Raw genomic sequence first — 21,482 nt, 5'->3', positions numbered from 1 at the left:
CACCGGTTCTAGCATTTGGAGGGTATGGTGGCTATGAGGGTGGCTACAGTGGTGGGCATGTGGATCTTCTACATCATTCCCCAGCACTGAGAATGGGATGGGTCAGGTGGTAGGTCATCTTTCATCGATAGCATCTTCTCATATCTAGCCCAACCATTTGTGCCGGCTCCATCCAATTTCAGTATCAATGAGCCATTCCCTAGGTCAGGATACCTCCGATATGTTGATGATGGGGCTTATAGGTGGGCAGTCATCGACTATCTGAACAAATGGGCCTAAAACATGTCATGGAATATATATATGTGGTGCATTCCGAGGAGTGGCTACGATTTATTCGATCATACACAACTTGTGGAATGGACCCGCCAAGAAACTACACATGGAAATGAGTGGGTGGGTATTGTATGCTTGTTTTTCCATTCTAACGTATGTTTTGATAGTTTGAATAGCTTATTTACATTTCCAGTAGTTAAATTATATGCAAACTCGATGCTTATAATAGTGCCATATACAACAGCATTCAGCGTAACCTAGCAAACTTGGGTTGAAACCACAAGTACCATTTTGGGTGGTTTTTTTGTGAAACTAATTCATGGAATAGGTGTAAAATGTTAAAAATAGGCAGCAAAAAAAAAGGTAAAAAAAAAACACTTTCTGGGCCTCGAAACCTAGGTTTCGACTTTCGAGTTTGGCCAAAAAAATACCAGGTTAACAGGTTTCGACCTGGTTTTGGTCGAAACTGTGAAATCTCGGTTTCAGCCAGGATCAAAACCGGCCTTGAAACCAATATTTAGAACCTTGCATTCACCCTTCCATTTTAATTTCATGAGGGGATTTTCCTGTTTTTCTTTTTCAGGTATTGGTAACACTTCTTTGGCACAAGTAACTTGTGCGCTATCATTTCATTCTCTCTTAATTCCAATCAACCGTTTGACACTGGAGAATGGCAGATAGTTCCAAGATGGTGAGAAGATAATGGAACTTGTTGAATTTATATGTTTAACACTTTAACCTGATCTGCTTAAGCACCAGATATCACAAATTCTTAAACAACGAGGGCAAACACAAAATGTCATGTTCAAAGTGAAACTCAATCAGGGATCCAAATCAAAGTTCAACATTTGAAGTCAGTACCTGATTATTATAGAGGGGCCCCAATTATAGTTTCACCCAAAATGTCAGGGACCCTAATGTAATTTACCCTTATTATTGTTTTCCCCCTCTTTTGGGGAGAGGTTAGACAAAACAACCATTAAATGAAGCCATCCATCACAGAGAACCAACCTAAATCACCTCACATAGAATGCTTTTGCAAATTCAAGAATATGGATGATTTTTCAGATTTGCACAGATAAACACACACAGGGCCCTTTGTCCAAATCAGATGCAACATCTTATAACAGTATGAAAAATTTTATTAATTAAATATAGAACCGAATCAGGATTCAGGATTGGATTTCTTCACATATAAAGAGATTTGCCAAGGAATACCAAAAACAAAATAAAGAAGTGAAATACACACCTCAAGCCTCTGCTCAGAAATGTTCCACTCAAACATTGGAAAGTCAGTTATCCAAAGAATTGAGTGTGCTGACTGGATGTCACACAACAAACAGCCAATTCATATTAGAGAATGAGCATGCAATGGGTGAGTGGGTTAAAATGTTTTTAGGGGAAGCATGAAACTTACATGGTCGATCAAACCCAGATCTTGTGCTATGAAAACTCTAAGCCGGTCTAGAGTCTTATTAACTGATGTATGATGACCCACAGAAAACAAGATAAGATCTCCCGCTCTCGCAGAACACAGTCTCAGAAGAAGCTCTCTATTTATTGGATCCAAACTTGACGCTAAAGCAGGAATCCCATCAATCTCCCCTAAGTAAAATTTAAACAATCAAATTTTAAAAATGTAGAGATTAATATTCACAGAGATAACATACAACTGAGAATTTTTTAAGTTACCATTGTCCAAGACCTTGAGGAAAGGCAAACCCTTGGCTCCAGATTTGATTGTTTCATTGTAAATGTCACCCTTCTTAAGAGCCGTGTTTGAATACCTTTTTGCACCTGCAGGTATACATAATGCTTTGACTATGCCACCACTTGCCAAGGCATCAGTGAAAACCTTGAAAGTGGATTCTGAAAAAACATTGGACACCTGGATTTGCAAAGAAATTGGATTTCTCAAGGGCTGCGAAATCAAAGCTAAATAAAACCAAAGAAAATTGTACAGAAACATATAACAAACTTGAATGTGAAGGGTAGAAAATTTAGAATTCATTTGCTGCCTGTAAGAGCTTTCTGTTAGCAGAATAGAAATAACCCTTTCTAGTTTTGACAAAGTGAGGAAAGGAACCAGTCATGGATGCTGCAATCTTAATTATGTGCAAAAATCCGACAATTTGATTCAAGAATTTCATGCATTTATCAAATCTTGAGATTAACACCCCCCCACCCCTCAACTCTAATAATACATGAATTGAAGTTCTAAACATACCATATAATTTGAGTACCTCAAGGAAATATTGTGATTCAGGCCTAACCAACTAGGTCCCATTCCATGCCTCATTTTTTTCTTGTCTTTTTTTCTCGTTGAGTTTTTTAATTTCTGCTTGGAATCTTTCCTACCACAACCAAAAGGGAATCAAATAGTTATTGGTGAGCTAGTAGTTGTCCAGGGGTTTAGGAGAAAGAGGAGGTGAGCCTTCTTAGATAGAAAACCTGTTCCCTACCTGTATTGTGCTCACTCTTTTAGTGATTTGAACTTGAAACAGGATTGGTGAGCATCATAGTGTCATATTGTCTTAAAATTGATATGGAGACTGACGCTTATAACATAATAATTGTAAAAATCTTATTGAAAAGCACTTCTATGGATGAAGTATCATCTAGAACACACACACAAAAATTCAAAACCAAGTTCGAAGTTTCGGTTTCGATCTGACTTGAAACCAAAATATTTTGTAAGACTGCGAAATTTCAACCAACCCCTAGAAAGTTTCGGCTCCAGGTGTGGTTTGTTGTGCTGTGTGGTCTTCTTTCAAGACCCAATGCTTTATTTTTGTTGTTTCAGACTGCTGTTTCAAGACCTAAATGGCCAAATTAGGTCCCGAAACTTCTGGGAAACCCTATTTTAGGCCCTCTAACATAGTGTAACCCTTAGATTGTAAATAAAATAAAAAAACAAATTCAACACGGTAGTTTGGCTTCAAACCCTAGGTTGGTAGTGTACGCTGTAAGCTGCAGTATACTTTCTTTAATATAACCTCTTCTACACAAAATCTGATACTAAAAAACACGTAATTCAATTAAAACAACTAAAATATGCATTAGGAATGTATAAAAATAGAATTAGAAACCATTCTTATCAAATGTCATACATGGTTCATTACAAAGATATTGGGAGTGATTTGGCAAAAAAACACAAAAACTGAGGTTTTCTAGGAAGTTTCCCTTTTTGGAGTTGAAACTAGCGCAACGATACCAAACCTCAAAACATGGTTGAAATTTCGTCGAAAGAGCGAAATTTTGATCAAAACCATGCATTTTTATACAAAAGGTTTGACCGAAATGATACCGAAACCCGATACATGGTCGGAATTTTCCCGAAAGTGCAAAATTTCGACCGAAACTTGGTAATACCATAAGACCCAGGTATCGCACCTAGTTTCATTTCAACCTTTGTTGAAAGACTCGAAACCAAAAAAAAATCAAAATTTCGACAACTTGGCGTTTGCATAGGTATCGCCTTGTTACATCGGGTGTCTTTATGAAAATGGGTGGTTTTTTGTTAGGGTGCAGTGGTGCACAATTTTATACTTAATCCTCGTGGTATAATTATACCAATTTATATAAATTACACCATTAAGAGTGTTTTGCCTTTTATGGGTAATGGATATACATAGTCTTCGTGGTACATAGGCATCACCTTGTTACATCGGGGGTCTTTATGACAATGGGTGATTTTCTGTTAGGGTGCACAATTTTATTCATAGTCCTCTTGGTACATGTATACCAATTTATACATATTATATCATTAAGAGAGAGTGTTTTGCCTTCTATGGGTAATGGAGGAATGACGTTTGAGTCATGCCCAATTATTAAGAGAGTGCTCTGCTGTTAAGGAAATCTGAGTTTAAGTTGTTCTTATAATTACTCTGTTTCAATGATATATCTGGACTGAGAAAAGAGAGGATAGACTCACACTAACTTCAAGTGTTTGAGCCAGAGATTTTGGGGGTTAGTACTCCTACTAAGGGCGACTCACTGCAGAATTGACCTCGAACCAGGGAAGAAGCAGTGGGAGATCAATTGCAACAGCATCAATAAAATAGGGAAAACAGAATTAAATAGTAAATTTTTTTCTCTTTTCTTTTACATATGAAAGAAGAAAATATGTTTTTGGGGTCATGGAGAGCCGGAACCGAAAGAAAAAATGCCTATAAAAATAAGGGGAAAGGCAGACATAGAATAAAGAAAAAAGGGGGAAGGTAAGGATAGGATAGTGAATTGAGTCTCTCACCTCACATTGTCTTTCACAGCTACATGATTAACAACCACACTCTTTTTTTCATCTCATAGTCTTGGTTCTGAAACCCCTTTTCCCTCTTCTTTAAGTACGTAAGAGAATAAAGAAATAAAAACTTCCTAATTCTAATGCAGGTTGTATATAGTAACCTGATTACAGTAAAAGACTTAGATAGAAACAAAACACTTAAAAAATAACTTAAATTAGACTACACGCCTATAATTTAAGGACATTCTCCACGCATGTTAACATAGTGGGTTGAAGATAAGCCTCATTAAATCTTGTAAAATCTGTCTTCAACTGGGCCCACAGGTGCTGCCCTCTTATAATAAATATCTCCATATGATAATTCCCCAAAACAACTCCCACGGTTATGATAGATCCTAAAATATAGGATCTGTATAACTTCCATAACGAAAGCTATATCTCCTCCATTTGGGCCCACAAGAGCTGATTTTAATGACCTCTAATTCCTCCATACGTGGGACAAAAAGATGGCAGTTTCAGTTTCCTAAAATAAAGAAAACTTGTAGCTGGAGATAAATTCCTGGAAAAGAAACCATAAGATACATGCAGGAAATCTGCATCAACTCCCCTCAGCTTGAAAAAAAAACTCATTGACGAATTTAGAAGCGACGTGTATTCAAATTCGCACGATAAATCTTCAATCGGAAATAGAATGCAACAACTGTCGATCTTGGCTGTCGCCCCTCCTTAGCTCTGATACCAAATAATGCAGAATCGACCTCAAACCCGGGATGAACCAGTGGGAGATCAATTGCAACAGGATCAATAAAATAGGGAAAACAGAATTAAATAACAAAATTTCTTTTTCTCTTTTCTTTTACATATGAAAGAAGAAAATAAAAGGCTAAGATAGTGATTTGAGTCTCTCAATCTCACCCAAGCATCTCACCTTGAGGCCTCCCACCTCACCCTGTCTCACACAGATACATGGTTAACAACCACAATCTTTTTATGATCTCATCGTTCTGTTTCTGGAACCCTTTTTCTCTCTTATTATAGTATGTAAGAGAACAAAGAAATAAAACTTGCTAATTCTAACGCACGTTGCATATAGTAACCTGATTATAGTAAAAGACTTAAAAGATAACAACTTAAATTAGACCACACGGCTATAATTAATGAGATCCTCCACGCAAGGTAACAAGTTGCCTTGAAGATAAGCCTCACTAAATCTTGCCAATTCTATCTTCAAATAGGCCCACAAGTGCTGTCCATTATAATAAATATCTCTGTGATAATTCCCCAAAACAACTGCCACGGTTATGATAGATCCTAAAAGATAGGATCTGTATAACTTCCACATCGTAAGCCATATCTCCTCCATATTGGGCCCACATGAGCTGATTTTAAAGAGCTCTAATTCCTCCATACATGGGACATAAAGATGGCAGTTTCAGTTTCCTAAAATAAAGGAAACTTGTAGCTGGAGATAAATACCTGGAAAAGAAACCGTAAGATACACGCATAAAATCTGCGTCAACTCCCCTCAGCTTGAAAAAAAAACTCGGCCACGAGTTTCGTAGCGATGCGTATTCAAATTCACACAATAAATCTTCAGTCAGAAATAGAATGCAGCAACTGTTGATCTTGTCTGCCACCCCTCCTTAACTTTGATACCAAATAATACAGAATCGACCTCAAACCAGGGAAGAACCAGTGGGAGATCAATTGCAACAGGATAAATAAATATGTAAACCTAACCTATCAAAAAAAATATGTATGTAAAGCGGAATTTTTTTTTTTTTTTTAAATCTTTTCTTTTACATATGAAAGAAGAAAATAAAAGGAAAGGATAGTCTCTCACTCTCACCCAGGCACCTCACCTCGAGGTCTCTCACAACTACATGGTTAACAACCACACTCTTTTCTCATCTCATAGTTCTGTTTCTAAAACCCATTTTCCCTCTTCTTATTGTATGTAACAGAATTATATACAGGGATCAACACCAAGTTGGAGGTATGGAGATCAACCTTGGAATCAAAAGGTTTTAAGATAAGTAGAACAAAGACAGAGTATATAGTGTGTATCTTTGGTTACACTAGGATGGATTATGAGGTGGTGAAAATTGATGAGAGGGAGATTAACAAAGTGATTATTTTAGTTATTTGGGCTCAATCATAAATAAATAAGGTGATATACAGGATGATGTTTCACAGAGAATTAAAATAGGATGGATGAGGGGGAGAGATGCGTCTGGAGTGTTGTGTGATCATAGAATTCCTTTAAAACTAAAAGGAAAATTTTATAGGACAAGACGACATTCATACGACCAACTATGATGTATGGTGCAGAATGTTGGGCAATTAAGAAGCATCATATAGATAAACTCATTGTAGTAGAGATGAGGACGTTGAGATGGATGAGTGGTAAAACTAGGAAGGATAAAGTAAGAAATGATCATATTAGAGTTGATTTGGGAGTAGCTCCAATACATGATAAGCTACGAGAAAGTCATTTGAGGTGGCATTCAACGGAGGCCTTTGGATGCTCCAATACGGAGGAGTGATTTGATTCAGATTAAAGTAACTAAAAGATCCAGGGGCAGACCTAAAATGACCTTGAGAAGTGGTGAGGAAAGAGCATAGCTTAGGCCTTGTATCAAGTATGACCTCGAATAGAGCTGCTTGGAGGACAAGGATCCATGTAGCCGACCCCATTTAGTTGGGTTAAAGCTGAGTTGTTGTTGTTGTATATACATAAGAGAACAATTCTAATGCAGGTTGTATATAGTAACCTGATTACAGTACAAGACTTAAAAGATTGAAATAAAACACTTAAATAACAACTTAAATTAGACCACACGCCTATAATTTAATGAGATCCTCCGCGCAAGGTGACATTGGCTTGAAGATAGGCCTCATTAAAAATCTTGCCAAATCTGTCTTCAACTGGGCCCACAAGTGCTGTCCTCTTATAAAAAAAATATCTCCATGTGATAACCCCCCAAAACAACTCCCACGATTATGATAGATCCTAAAAAATGGATCTGTATAACTTCCATATCATAAGCCATATCTCCTCCATATTGGGCCCAGATGAGCTGATATTAAGGAGTTCCTGGAAAAGAAACCGTAAGATGAGTTTGGGGTTGAAAGCTTGCAAGGGCTGTGAGATCTCAACTAGAGTTCAGACCTGGTTGCGATAGTGCTGCTACAGTAAGTTTCAGGGAACTTTCTTAATTTTCTGTTGAAACCTTTGATTTAACCAATATTTTACTCAAAGAGGGGCAAGGATTGGCTAACTCATCCTAAATTTCAGTGTTTCAAGCTACCGAGAACCCCTAGAATTCTGGAAGTGTACAGGTCAGTATAGTTACCGTCCACTGACCCTGTTCTGGTCATGAGGTTGAAGAACAACTCTCATATACACATTAAGGGCACTCTTTGTCAATTGCTTACAAGCCCCTCCTCTTTAAATTCTTTCCCAAGTTACCCCCATTCTGAATTCTAATTTCCAGAAAAGATCTTCTCTTCAAAATTATTCATCTAGTCAACCAAGATTCTGTTAGCCTTTACAAAGGGTCCAGAATTAATCCAAAAACTACAGAATAACCCCTATTTTGTTTGTTTGGAAATTTTGTTAATTTGGGAGGCCCTAAGAGAGCTGAATAGGGTTTTGAAACCCTAGGTTGCATCATTAATCCTTGATGATACAGAATGGCAAGCCACAAAATCATTTTCTTTGGACCGTACCATCCTTCAGTTAATTTTGCATAAATGCACACAATGATGCAGATCCAAGCCTTCATGAGCTGAAGAAGCCCCCATGATCATAGGGTTTTAGTAGGAGCCTTAAACTGGTTTATTTCAGTTTTATATTTAGTTATATTTTTATATCTTTAATTGAACCGGTTCAAATTGATTGCATCCAATTGGTTCAATTTAAGTTGGTCTAATTTAAGTTAAGTGTTCCTATTGGCTACTAGGATCTTATATCCTATTGGTTGATGAGGAATCTTCTTAGTTTAAGAGTTTGAAGTGTTTTAAGTTAATAGGGGTAGTTAAGACTTTTACTTTGAGTTATTTCATTAAGTCACACTCCTTCCACAATTTTGGAAGAGAGAAGATTTTAAATTGTATTAGGATTTTGGCCCTTAGGCCCTTATTAATAGAAATCGTGGGAGAGGCTACCCCACTAATTAAAGTTTTAAAAAAATCGTCTCTTTGCTGCTGGCTACTGCTGCTGCTGTTTCTCTCTTCTGAGATTGTCTTGTGAGTCATATCAAGGTTGAAGGGTTGGTGGACCTCCAGTGACTCCTTGCATCTTATAGATCGGGAGGTTCTTCTTCAAGCTTCTTCAAGCAAGGTACTAAAACTCAGGTCTCGGTACCAACTCGACTCTTGGAAAAACTGAGACGAGTCGAGATCTCACCGAGTTGGTGTATTATTTTTTTTTCAACTCGAAGCCTCAACTTTGGGTCAACCTGAGATCTGGACCCGAGATCCGAGATCTGGCCGAGATATGTCGAGTTTTGTCCAATTAGGTAAGGTATTTAAGTGGTAGATGGGTTAAAATAATGGGTCGAAACCGAGATCCGAGATCTCGCCGAGATATTGCACTTTTGAGACTCGTAGGCAGTCTCGTCTCGGATTTTCCAAAAACCGAGAAACTCGGCGAGATCTCGCAAGTTCTCGAACTATGTTTTCAAGTTGCAGCTATTGCAGATCTGCAAGACCAATAAGTTGAATTAAATTCCTGCAATTCTCTTCTTCTTCTCATCCTCCAACCCAAGCCTCCATTACCCCATCGATTCCCTTAAACCCTAGATCATCTAAGCTTCATCAAACCTTCATCCCTTATCAGAATTCAACCAAATTCAGATCACAGTCCCCTCATACCACCTCCTACATTCGACCTGAACCCTAGCCCCAACTGTTCATCAAAACCCTAATTTACCTTGTCTCTGTAAAACCCCAAAAAACCCTAAATTCTGTATAGCCCAATTCAGCCATCAGAATTACACCATATCACAACCGAGCACCCTTCCCATTGCCCCTAGGACTCGACCTTAGCCCCTTTCCCTAATTCCAAGTTTAAACCCTAGTTTTAACCTAAATTCTAAAACCCGAAACCCTAACCCTAATTTCTGAAATTTTTAAATTTTGTTTAAACCTTGTTCAAACCTACCCTATTAGCTTCTCCTAGTCCTGCCCATTAAGACCATATAAAATTCAACCCTATTCTCATAAACCTAACCCTAGATTTGACCTAAAATACCCCAATCTGCCCCAATCAGCCAGCACCTTTGTGAGGGCTTTATCTACCTAGCTCCTAGTAGGTCTCCTACCTATCTAGGACTACATTACACAAGATAAACAACAACATGACCATAACAAGGATTGGTTTCAGTGTACAAGAGTTACAGTTGGTATGATGGATGAGAAATATTTTTTCTATATAATAACATATTTCAAATACACATTTACACATAATATAACCAATAAATTTAAAAAGTAAGCGTTCTTACTTGATAGGGCATAAAATTTTGTGGCTATGTATTTAACTAAAACAACTTAATCAGTTATGCATAGACAAATTCATACCTCAGCTTCAACTCAAATGCAGGGCTTAGGGCCTTTAGGCATCAGTATGCAATGTCGTTCATATAATCTCAGATAGTAGATACACATTTGACGACAGCAATATAACCAATAAACATTACCACAAGGTGTGGTATTCCTAATACAATAAGCACTCATGGAAGAGTAATGTATTATGCATACTGAGGCTGCATTTGGCAATCCATCCTCAAAAACTCGGTGCAATGCAGAATCGGAATCTAAGGAAAGAGAATGTCAATAAGGGTATCTCATTTTCCATTCTCCTCAGTATGCTTTGAAAGTGAGTGATGCAGTTGTGAGACAGTCCTCAATTTGAAAGAAGAGCAAGAAAAGAATTTTCCTGCAATTTGGTTTATTTTGGGTTGTTTGGTTTGATTTGGTTCAGGTTGGGTTGTGAACCAGTGTTTTAGTTTAGTTTCTGATCTAAGATCACCCTGTGGTTCAAGGAAGATTAAATCCTACCGTGGAACCCATTTGAAGGAGGTCTAAAGCTTGTGATTCTAGAGTTCCTGAAAATCAGGAGCCTTATCAGTATATAGCTCATGGGTCCCAGATGGAGGTCTTTTAAAAGGCTTACAGCTTCCAGAATTCCAGAATTCCAAGTGAGAAATGGAGCATTCAGAGTTTCATTGTGTTCTAATGTTAAATTGATTCAGTGCACTCAATTTCTCTCCCTAAAATCCGTGAGCAGAGCCCGATTACTTAAAAACATGCAAAATGTTTCTTCGGAGCAAGACAATGAGCTTCAGAACTCTCTCATTCTGGCCCATTTTCCACTCTCAGAATGAAAATGGGTTGTGAGAAACTAAGAATGGATACCAAAAACAACATAACCCCAAATTCCATTATGGCGCCAGGATGGATTATGACAAATGGATATGAACAGGAACACATATATGACATCATCACTTGATAGAAGCAAGCATCAGAGTAGAAAAAGCATTCAGCTTACCCGTCACGACAAATAGCTTTATAATAATATCGACTTTGCTGCTAGAAAAGAACTTTTTAAGGGCTAAAATAAAGGGAAAGTAAATGGACCATTGTGTATCCTATTCCGGCAATCACTCAGAGATAGAAAGATAATAATGAAGACATACTCAGAAAATGATAATATGCAATACATCAGAAGTCCCTTAAAATCTGAAAGCTTACTATACTAGATGTAACAACAAAGAGGCCTCACATCTTTCAATTCAAGATCAAAACGGAGATCCGGCTTGTCTGATCCATATCGACTCATTGCTTCAGCATATGTCAACCTTGGAAAGGGATTTGGAAGATGGATACCTCTGATCTCTTGGAATATCTGGCATGTATATATAACCAAACCAGAGTTCATTACGTTTAAAGAAGGGGGAGGGGTGACAATTATCAGATAGACATTTGATTGATCTGAGTTCCTTAAACATACGTACTAACCAATCTAATTAAATTTTCATTAAGCCTTAGCATGTCTTCCAAAGGAGTGAAAGCCAATTCCATATCTAGCTGTGTGAACTCAGGTTGTCTATCTGCTCTCAGGTCTTCATCTCGAAAACATCTGCAGACATTTAAAACAGTTGAGAGAAAGCATTTTATACTGATAATTAAATGGTCAAAAGAAAAATAATTTAATTTGTTCCCTTAATTCATTAGCATGGAGCCATCTTTCCATTCCCACAACCAATTCATCCTTGTTTCTATTCTTTTTTTTTTTTCCAGCTTAGGTTTGGAAATATCATCCTTATCATGCTTATATGGTCACCTTACGCTCCTAATTATGCTTCTTACTTATCATGAGAGGAAATATATCACCCAGTTAAGTTCATCAGCAGATTACAGAAAATTCACCACTAAAAATAAGCAACTAGCTAGGAAACTTGAGCAATAAATGGTCACCTTGCTATTTGATAATACTTGTCAAATGCAGAGACCATTAGCATTTGCTTGAACAATTGTGGACTTTGTGGTAAAGCATAGAATGTTCCTGGCTTCAAAAAAAAAAACAATTTCTTTTAACTGTGAATCAGATCTGCAAGCCCTCAACAAGAATACCACATACTACATGGATCATAAGCATAGGCAAATCAAAACAGTATCCTATCATGATCCCCTCAAAAATTGGAGAATTGATGCAGATCTTAAGGTGTATTCAAGGAGGAAGAAGGTTGCTGCCTAGCAGCCACGATTTTTGCTCTAATCTTGGGTTTAAATTTTATGTCTTATGTCTTGTTTGGTTCAGTTGGATGAACCGGTTGGGTCAATTTAAGTTGTGGTTTAGTTTAAGTTAAGTTATTAGTTTTTACTTTTACCTTTGGTAATTTTTTTTAGTAGTTAACTCACATCAGTTAGAAACTGATAGTATCTTGTACTCCAATCAAAGGGGGGCCGGTTGGAGTTTCCTATTTGGGAACCTTCTAATTTTGGTCCCTTGCTGCTCTTCTCTATTATTATCTATAAAAGCAACCCAAGGGGGCGGAATAAGCCCACGAATTGTCTAAGAAAACATAGCTGCTACTGCTTGCTTGCCCTCCCATGGAGATTCCTTGGTGTGTGATCTACGGAAGAAGGGACTGGTGTTTGATCCGGTTGACTCTTTGTGGTGGAAAACCCGAGAGGCTGATTCATGATTGTGTTCTTCATCCAACCATTGTTCTAAGACACTCAAAATCCTGTTAGTTTCTAATGTTTCCAACCTTCTAATTCTGTTTCCTTACTCCCTTGCTCAATCTAGCCATTAACTTTCCCCCATATTTTGATCGAGTTTTATACCCACTAAGAGAGAGACTCAGTCCAATTTGCAGGCCATTCTGACCTGCTGATCCCCTGTTATCAGAAATCTCTCCTATTCTGTCCAAGCTCGATTTAAACCCAGTTTCAGACCCAGTTTTGAAATCGGTAGAATTTTATTGTTGCTGTGTATATATTGATTTGTGGTACTGATTTAGTACATGTTTCAGACCTATTTTCAATATATAACCAAGTCCTAAACTCTGTTATTCTATTCTGTCCTCTGTTTTATATCCCTGCTACTGTCACCGATTGCATACCCTTACCTGTGTTGCTGTTCTGTTGGTTAGAATACTTTCAGATTGTCTCCTTTATTGTGTTTCCATTCCATCCTAATATTTAATCTTAGTTTCATACCCTTAACCCATCAGACTTGTTACAACCTGAGTTTTCCTTAAGCTTGACTCATTCCCTGGTTTAAGAACCTGTTTTTGAAGGCTTTCAAATCAGTCTACATTAAGAATAGTAGCTAGAACTAAATCCCGAACACACATCTTATGAGGACAGTAATGCAAACATTAACTAGTTTATTGAAGGTTCCGACATTTATCTTTTTTGATATATAAGGTTATGACATTTATCATATACGGCCAAGACTGCAAATTTTCCTCCTCCTGTGGGTATATAAGTATAGAGTTAACAATACAGGACAACCAGGTCAGGTTTGAGTTTGATGGACCCTGGACATGACATGGATGGGGATTTAGAGCTGGTATACTGAAACGATCAGTTAGGAATGAAGAATTTGAAGCCTGATTGATGAATATAGCAATGTACGTTTCATTATAAGGTTCTAATGGATGCTTATCAAGTTTTAGGATGAACTATGGTTAGGTAGAGTTTAGGATGGGATAATCCTTATTCCAACTAAATGGGGAGAAGCGTGACTGCAAGAAATAAAACAAAATTAAAATATATACAAAAAATATGAAAATAAGATAGGTATATGATTCTACCAAAATCATATTGTTCGCACCGTTTCACCTAAAAGCTTCAACTGTTAGGGAAGGGCAGCGTAAATGTATGCATCAACACTCCCCCGCACGTGCAGGCCAAGGTCCCATGGTCCTTGTTCGTGGAGCTCACGCGGAATTTCCTTCGCGCGGCACCAAGGGAGAAGAAATGTCAGGAAAACTTTTCCAATGCACTCCCTAGGAGTCAAACACTTGCCCTCCCTGCTCTTATATCATGGTCGCTACCATTTCACCTAAAAGCTCAAACTGTTAGAGAAGGGCAGTGTAAATGTATACACCAGCACATACATACATACATACATCTCTTAGTATCAAAACCTAGTACGTCTTGAAAGTATTTCACCATCAAGAAATTTGCACGGAGAACCAAGCCACCAAACCAGAAGCATAGCCATTGTATCAACAACTTTTGTGAGAAGGTATAACAGGCACTTACATAGATTTCACATGAGTAATTCTCATTGAGGTAATAGTAAAATAGATAAATCCATAGTTCGAGAACTCGCGAGATCTCGACCGAAATCTCATTTTTTTGAGAAGTAGAGTCGAGTTGGTATACGAGTTTAAAAAATACACTTTCTCGGTCGAGATCTCGGGTCAACCCAGATCTCGACCCATCTACATCTTTAAAAGTCACCTAACTCGATAATACTCAACAGAACTCGATCGAGTTTTGTCCAAAGGCTGTTTTCTTCTCCATTTAAAGGCTGTGAGTCATTTTAGATCCGGATTTGAAGTTGTAACCTACGGGAGAGTTGATTCAGCTGCACATTTGAAGGATTCAGCAACACATCTTCAAGATTCATCTCAAATTTGAAGGATTTTTCTCACAACACTTATTTGAATGTTGTGGCAAACTATGTGCAACACTACAGCAACACTATGACATGGGAATTCTATGTGGATAGTTTTGGGACTGAATTCCTTAGTCAATCATATTTTATGTAATGTAACATTGCTAAACAGATTGATGTATGGTACACTTTAATTTCTAATGCTTATTTAAGTTGTTTAGCTATCAATTGAATGTTTTGCTTGCTTTAATGCTTTCTATTACTAAATTATGTGTAGAGTTGGGTATTTTAGTATGTCGTCGCCTACCAACTTAGGGTCCGAAGTTAAACTCCTATTTGGACTTTGTTTTTGCAAAATCTTATAATGCCATTGTGTTTAAATGACCTAAAATAGGCTGAATACCAAGTTTCAGACCCCAACTAGGTCTAAAACCCACCGAGTTGAGGTTTTGAGTTGGAAAAAAAAATGCACCAACTCGATCGAGATCTCGAGAACTTGACCAAGATCTCGGCTTTTCACAGGGTAAAGTTGGGGTCGAGTTCCGAGTTTTAGTACCTTGGATAAATCCCATCATGAACTAATACCCTACAAACATCAGTTTTGTGAGTTAAGCTATTCTTAAATCCAGCCCACATACATCCACAAAAACCAGAGGGTTCTCTTAGCTGAAATCCAAACAAAAACCCTTGAATTTACATCATCCTAATATTTTCTCCTCACATTTGAATTCCTATCAATGTCCAAATACTTTTGTTGGCCGGAAAACTTGGCCTGAAAATCACTTATTATTGTTCATGCTAGAGAAGACTGTTTAACCACTGTTTACAAGTCAGTCAAAAGGACAGTTTAAGCAAGATGAAGAAGTCGCTGAGGCAATTCCCATAAGAAAGATGTCCTCTAAAAAATAAAGTTAATCGCAGGTAAAAAAAGATCTAGAGTACCTGAACTCGTGAAGGTACAAGATAATCTCGAGCACCTTCTGGGGTAGATCTAGAGAGTATTGGAGTCTCAATCTACAACACAACCACGAGAGACAGAGAATCAAGAGTAAGTACATAAGGAGCAATTACAAGTTCAAAGATAAAGAAAATATAAAAGATTGCATATGAAGATACAATGAGCAGAAAATCAAGTTGCATACCAAAAACAATATAAGAAAACATAGTATGATCCATTGGAGGATGAAATTTCCATCAATCAGATATGAAAGGAAGTCCAATGTACTTCAAAAGCTAGAGTTAGACAAAAAGCAAGAAAAAGTTCACCATCATCATTTTCTTATCTTGTCTAACAGGTGACACATTTAGACAAAAGAACATTTTGATCCTCCTCAATCCCCATGGATCATGCTGGCAACTCAAAAGAATAAGCTTCAGGTCAAATTAAGTAATACCAAAAGTTCATCAGTTAGTACCTCAATAAAACCATGTACATCCTCTAGGTATCGTCGGATGAGCTTGACAACGTTATGCCGCAACGTTAGGTTGGAATGCATCTGTGGCCGTCGTAAATCAAGGAATCGATGTCTAATATCATATACCAATGTATGAATAATCACATAAAAAAATATATTTGCAACATCAAATCCATATAAACAGAAATTCCTTTTCCAAATTGTAAGAGGGAATAAAGATGCCTATGCACATTTAACTTTTTAAAATGCAATAAAGGAATTAAAAACATAGGCTGAAGAAGTAAATGGGTCAGATACAATGATTGAAGGTGATTTTGTCTTGGTCATCAAATGGTTAAACTCTAACTTGAGTAGTCCTTGGATATAACTTCACTTCACCTCATAAGGAGACTAGATCCTTGCATAGCATGGCAATTTCTTGTTCACTTTGGGGATGACATCAACGAACTCTTTGGCTGATGAATTAGACAAAGCAGGATTGACAAGAGGAATCCGTATTTGGAGCAATATCCTATCTTGTAATAGTCTGCTTGTTCTATGTCATTGCAGGACATATTTTTCATATGTGCATACAGCAAGTATGTGTCCTATGCATTTGCTTAACATGGTAGGAGTTTTTTCTGGAAATCTATACATGTATTAATAAACTTCCCCAGGGAAGGTTGACTGGTTGTGGACCTTCTGGCAATTCTACTTTCTCTACTTTGCCCTTCTTCCTTTTTTTTTACGCCCTCTCTTTTCTAATTTTCTTCTTTTTCTCTTTATGAAGCTGGTGCTATAACAAAATATGTCAAGGGCTTTAGCACACCTTTTCCCTAGGCAAATCGCTAGAATCTCTACACCGATGCAGTTACCAATGCCAGCAAGACTAGAAAAGAAATAATCCCTCACTGCAGGCAAACATGACAACTTATAATGCATTACTGTAACGGAGGACTCTAGCTCCATGAAGTCTTGCTCCATTACCCAATTATCTTTACAAGAAGGTCAATGGATCACTGTTAACAAAGGACTCTAGCTTATAAAAGCTAGAGTTTGAAAAGGTAAATCAATAAACTCCTTCTTTGTTCACAAATGATGATCCAACAAACAGACGTTCAATAATAAAACTCCCTGACCACCTTCTCTAAAGATTTCTGGTCCACCTAAAACAAATTTAATTCAAGCCCACTGCCTAATAAGTTCTCCATGGGATCAAAAATGAAATAGAGAGAAGTTGAAAAATAATTCTGAAAATAAGATTATCTCTAGCCACTTGCCTCAAACGAATCTCCTCCTTGGGGAACTCCTTTGCATCAACCGCAGTGGTAACCAGGAAGGGCAGCTTAGATCTGACGGAGTTTAATACTTGAACATGCTCTGCAGTGACCTGAGAAGGTTGTAAATTACGGAATCAGTACCCTGTTGAAGAGCAGAAAACAGAAAAAGAAAAAGGTAAATATATTAAATAAAAATAAAACCTCAATTGGTGTAAAACAAATGATAAGCAACCCAAACACCAGTAAAATCAACAAGCAAAAAGGTTCATCACCATAATCGTAAATTCTACATTTACCATTTTCATAAAATTTCTTATTAACTTCTGTTTCTTCTCTTCCCAAATTTTGTTGTCTTAATTTAACAAATTGTTCTTGTCACTGGTAGGAGCTAGATATTCAAATCCATTAGCAAATGGTAGCAGCTTAATTCACATGGATTAAGAATAACATGTTTTAATTCATTCAAAATGGAATCTACCCATGGGGGCTAGATATCCAAATCCATTAGCAAATGGTAGCAGCTTAACTCACATGAATTAAGAATAACATGTAATTCATTCACAATGGAATCTATACATGGAGAGTTCACATTGGATACACACCTACTAGGAGAGGAACCATCCTAGTCACATGCTGAGCACATTGAGCTTTCAAAACTACACCATACCTGAATATCTCTTCCCAGATAACCTTTTTCTTTTAAAATATTCTCAGCAGAACATCACTGTCTAAAGTCTAAACTATAGATACCAACTGATGAGGACATCACTCATGGATTTAGGACATATCAAAGGAGACGCAGACGTACACAGCCACACATCACTTCAATGTGGCTAGATCATAGTTTGAAAACTCAGGTTTCGATCTCGATTCTGACCGAAATGGCCAAATTTTGCCATAAAAAATGCATTTTTTACCGTGAGTTTGGTTGGTCATTCCCGCGGGGGGGGGGGGGGCGGCTAAAATGACCGAAATAGTGCATTCTTGTCAATAATGTAGACATGACCAAAATAGTATTGATTCCTTAATTTGCCTGTTATTTTGCCTCGGCCTCATCGAAATCACCAAAATTTCCGAGAGTTTTTGAACTATTAGCTAGAAGTCCCTTATTAACTTGTGTGGATAAATATTTTTGTTTACTTATGTGTAGTTAGCTTTTTTTGTTGTTGTCAAAACTGGTGTGTACCAATGTTGCAATGCTAAGTTATCGCTGGAGAAGTAGTTATTGCTGGAAAAGTAGTTAATTAGGGAGTTTTTCTCCCTTTTTTTTTTTTTTTTGGGTTTCAAAAGACTATTTTTTGGGATGGAAGATAATAAAATGATGTTGGAACTTGTGAGATTTTCTCTCATTCTCTGCAGCATGAGTGATTCCCTTCAAGCCTAGGAGTGAATCCAACTTGGTGTGAAGCCAAGCCCACTTTTTCTTCTATAATTCTTCTCTTAGGCTGCCATCCTCTCCCTCTCCTTTATTCCTTTTCTACCAGTCCCAATATTTTCCTCTTTTGGCTTAAATTATAGCCTCAAACACAATGGAGATTCATTAATTAACAGTAAGGAGGCAATGAGGACACATTCTTTGGAGTTTGGTAGTGACTTAGCACTTGATCACAGCACTCCAACTCGTGGGACAGCAAAGGAAGGTATTCACCTATCATGTATCCTTTACTAAATTTCCATGAATCCTAGAATGAATTTTCTGCATTTGTATTTTGGAAATTTTCATCATTTATGGATGCTATTAAATCTGATTTTCTGTATGTATGTTGTGAGTTTTGTGTCAGTAGACTTCCCAAACCCAATTTAATCATTAGACTTGTATTAAATTTCCAAAACCTGTCCTGCACCACTAACATATTTTATTTTTCTATACATATGTATCTAAAACAAAGTTCGAAGACTCGGTCGGAACGACCAAATATTTTTGGTTTCGACGAAGGTCGAAATGAAACTGGTTGGACCCAGTAAGAATTGCAAAATTTCAATTGAAATTTCATGTTGTCGGTCAAAATTTTGGCGTTGTTTCAGTTTCATTGTCGTTTTGACCAAAATGTTACAAACCTTTTATATAAATTACATATGTATCTAAAACATAAAGTCTCGGTCGAAACGACCAAATTTTTTGGTTTTGACGAAGGTCGAAATGAAATTGGTTGTGACCCAGCAAGAATTGCAAAATTTCGATCGAAATTTCATGTTTTCAGTCAAAATTTTGGTATCATTTCAGTTTCATTATCGTTTTGACCAAAATGTTACAAACCTTTTAAATAAATTACAAAAGTCGATTGAAATGGGTCAAAATCGTTTCAACAGGTTTTGACCAAAAGTGGGGAAAGTCGCCTGAAAACCCCAAAATTCCGGATTTTTTTGCCAAATCACCTCCATTTCTTGGTGGAATAAGGTGTTGGGGAGTGTACTTCAATGCATCTACAGCGACGATTTGCCGGATTTGAACCAAAAAAAAAAAACTCATGCAAGATTCCAAGTTGGAGATATACTCTTTTCCCCAAAGTGCAAAAAATAGGATACATATTTAGTGGTTGGCATTCAGTTCTATATATGTTAGACAATGTAGGTCGATCTATGACTTCACGCAATCGAATTTAATTTTCTATTTTTAAATGATTTTTAAATTTTTTGGCTAAAAATTACTTTCTTCAAACAAATTTTTGAAAAAATAGGGTTAATATACATTGGTTAGGGCTCAAGTTATATATGTTAGACACTGTTGCCCGATTTACAGCTTCAGGGTGTCAATTTTATTGTCTGGCACACTTGGAGGCCCAAGTCTAAAGGGGGAGTAGTGGATATGGTGGGTATGGACAGATAAGACAGTGGTGTGCAACCTCATTTTCCATAGAGACATCCGGTTCTGAGTATGGTGGGTATGACTAGTATACCTCTTTTTATTCATTCCTGATTGTGTATGAGGTTCAGTCACATGGTGGATCGTCTTTTCTAGAGAACATCTTTTCACAGCCAGCCCTCCAACAGCAGCAATATCAGCCCAGTCCGCCACACAGCTACAGTGGATCCATATTTGCATCATCCTCCCAACCCAGGGATCTATATCCTAAGTTGGATTACCTAGAGTATGTTGATGATGACACCTATCAGGCTGCTGCGTTGGACTTCAAGCGTTTCTTCAAGCATGACATAGAAGTCTTGTGTGATAGATTTGTTGGAAGACCGGTTTCGTCAGCGGAAAAAATCTTTTAGAGTTTGAGGCTCCCTGTAACTTTTATATGGTACTGACATTGAGTTGAAGTAACGGTTTCATAGGGGTGTCAACAGTTGTACTTGTCTAATTGTAAGCTGTATTATATTGACGTCTGGTATAAGTGTAGAGGTTAAGTGTCTATAATGACATTTTTTGACATTGTGTATTATTAAATGATCTTCATTCCTAATGTATATTTTAGCTGTTTTAATTGAATTTTGTGAGTCCTAGTACTAAATTTTATGTATAATAGACTATATTAGAGAAAGTATACAGCAGGGTACTGCTTACACTAGCTATTTAGGATCCGAAACCAAACTACCATTTTGGTTGTTTTTTTCACAATCTAAAGGTTCCAATATGTTTAGAAATGATTAATTAGGGTTTCCCTAAAGTTTCAAGCCAAAATATGGCCATTTGACCACCGAAATGGTCAAACGAATCCAGCAGTTGAAATGTGCAGGATTTCGGTCAGGTATTGACCGAAATCTAACATTTTTGAACTATGATCTAAAATCTAACATTTTGACCGCTGAATAAACTGGGTTTGAACTGCTGTTGCCGATGCTCACTGTCACAAACTGAAATTCCAATCCATCCTCAATATTTACATTTCATTTCAGGCTTTCAGCCCAATAACTCAGGCTCTTTGAATTTTAGCCCAAACATTTGAAGATTAATTTGTAGGGTAAGTTCAACCACGCATTGACAAATCAAACTAACTAGGCCACATGTAACTGAAACTGGCAAAGATTCTTCCAGAGCATTAGGTCCTATGAGTGCATTCATAAGAGGGGGGGCACAGAAGAAATGAGAAAGCTGTCCATAAACTTCCCACAGAGGCTACCCTCCAAACTGAATTGCTAAATGGGGAGGCAAAATTAATCCTTGTTAAGAACCTAGGCTTCTCTACCACAATGAGAAGGGGGGA

The 21,482-nt window shown here is 37.3% G+C and overlaps 1 protein-coding gene across 1 annotated transcript in view; it reads right to left on the bottom strand.

The window, feature by feature from the left end:
- Window positions 1-21,482, bottom strand: part of LOC122658420 (aspartate--tRNA ligase, chloroplastic/mitochondrial) — a 33,512-nt gene that overhangs the window by 10,778 nt on the left and 1,252 nt on the right. Inside the window, exons 3-11 of the mRNA XM_043853373.1 lie at window positions 17,335-17,444; window positions 16,076-16,187; window positions 15,603-15,674; window positions 12,002-12,093; window positions 11,543-11,663; window positions 11,307-11,429; window positions 1,966-2,161; window positions 1,691-1,878; window positions 1,523-1,594 (exon numbers count right to left, since the gene is read on the bottom strand). Coding sequence (XP_043709308.1) covers window positions 1,523-1,594; window positions 1,691-1,878; window positions 1,966-2,161; window positions 11,307-11,429; window positions 11,543-11,663; window positions 12,002-12,093; window positions 15,603-15,674; window positions 16,076-16,187; window positions 17,335-17,444 — 1,086 coding nt within the window. The remainder of the gene's footprint in view (window positions 1-1,522; window positions 1,595-1,690; window positions 1,879-1,965; window positions 2,162-11,306; window positions 11,430-11,542; window positions 11,664-12,001; window positions 12,094-15,602; window positions 15,675-16,075; window positions 16,188-17,334; window positions 17,445-21,482) is intronic.

This window comes from Telopea speciosissima, chromosome 4, assembly GCF_018873765.1.
Source record: "Telopea speciosissima isolate NSW1024214 ecotype Mountain lineage chromosome 4, Tspe_v1, whole genome shotgun sequence".
NCBI lineage: Eukaryota > Viridiplantae > Streptophyta > Magnoliopsida > Proteales > Proteaceae > Telopea > Telopea speciosissima.
This window is presented reverse-complemented; position numbering and strand designations above follow the sequence as displayed.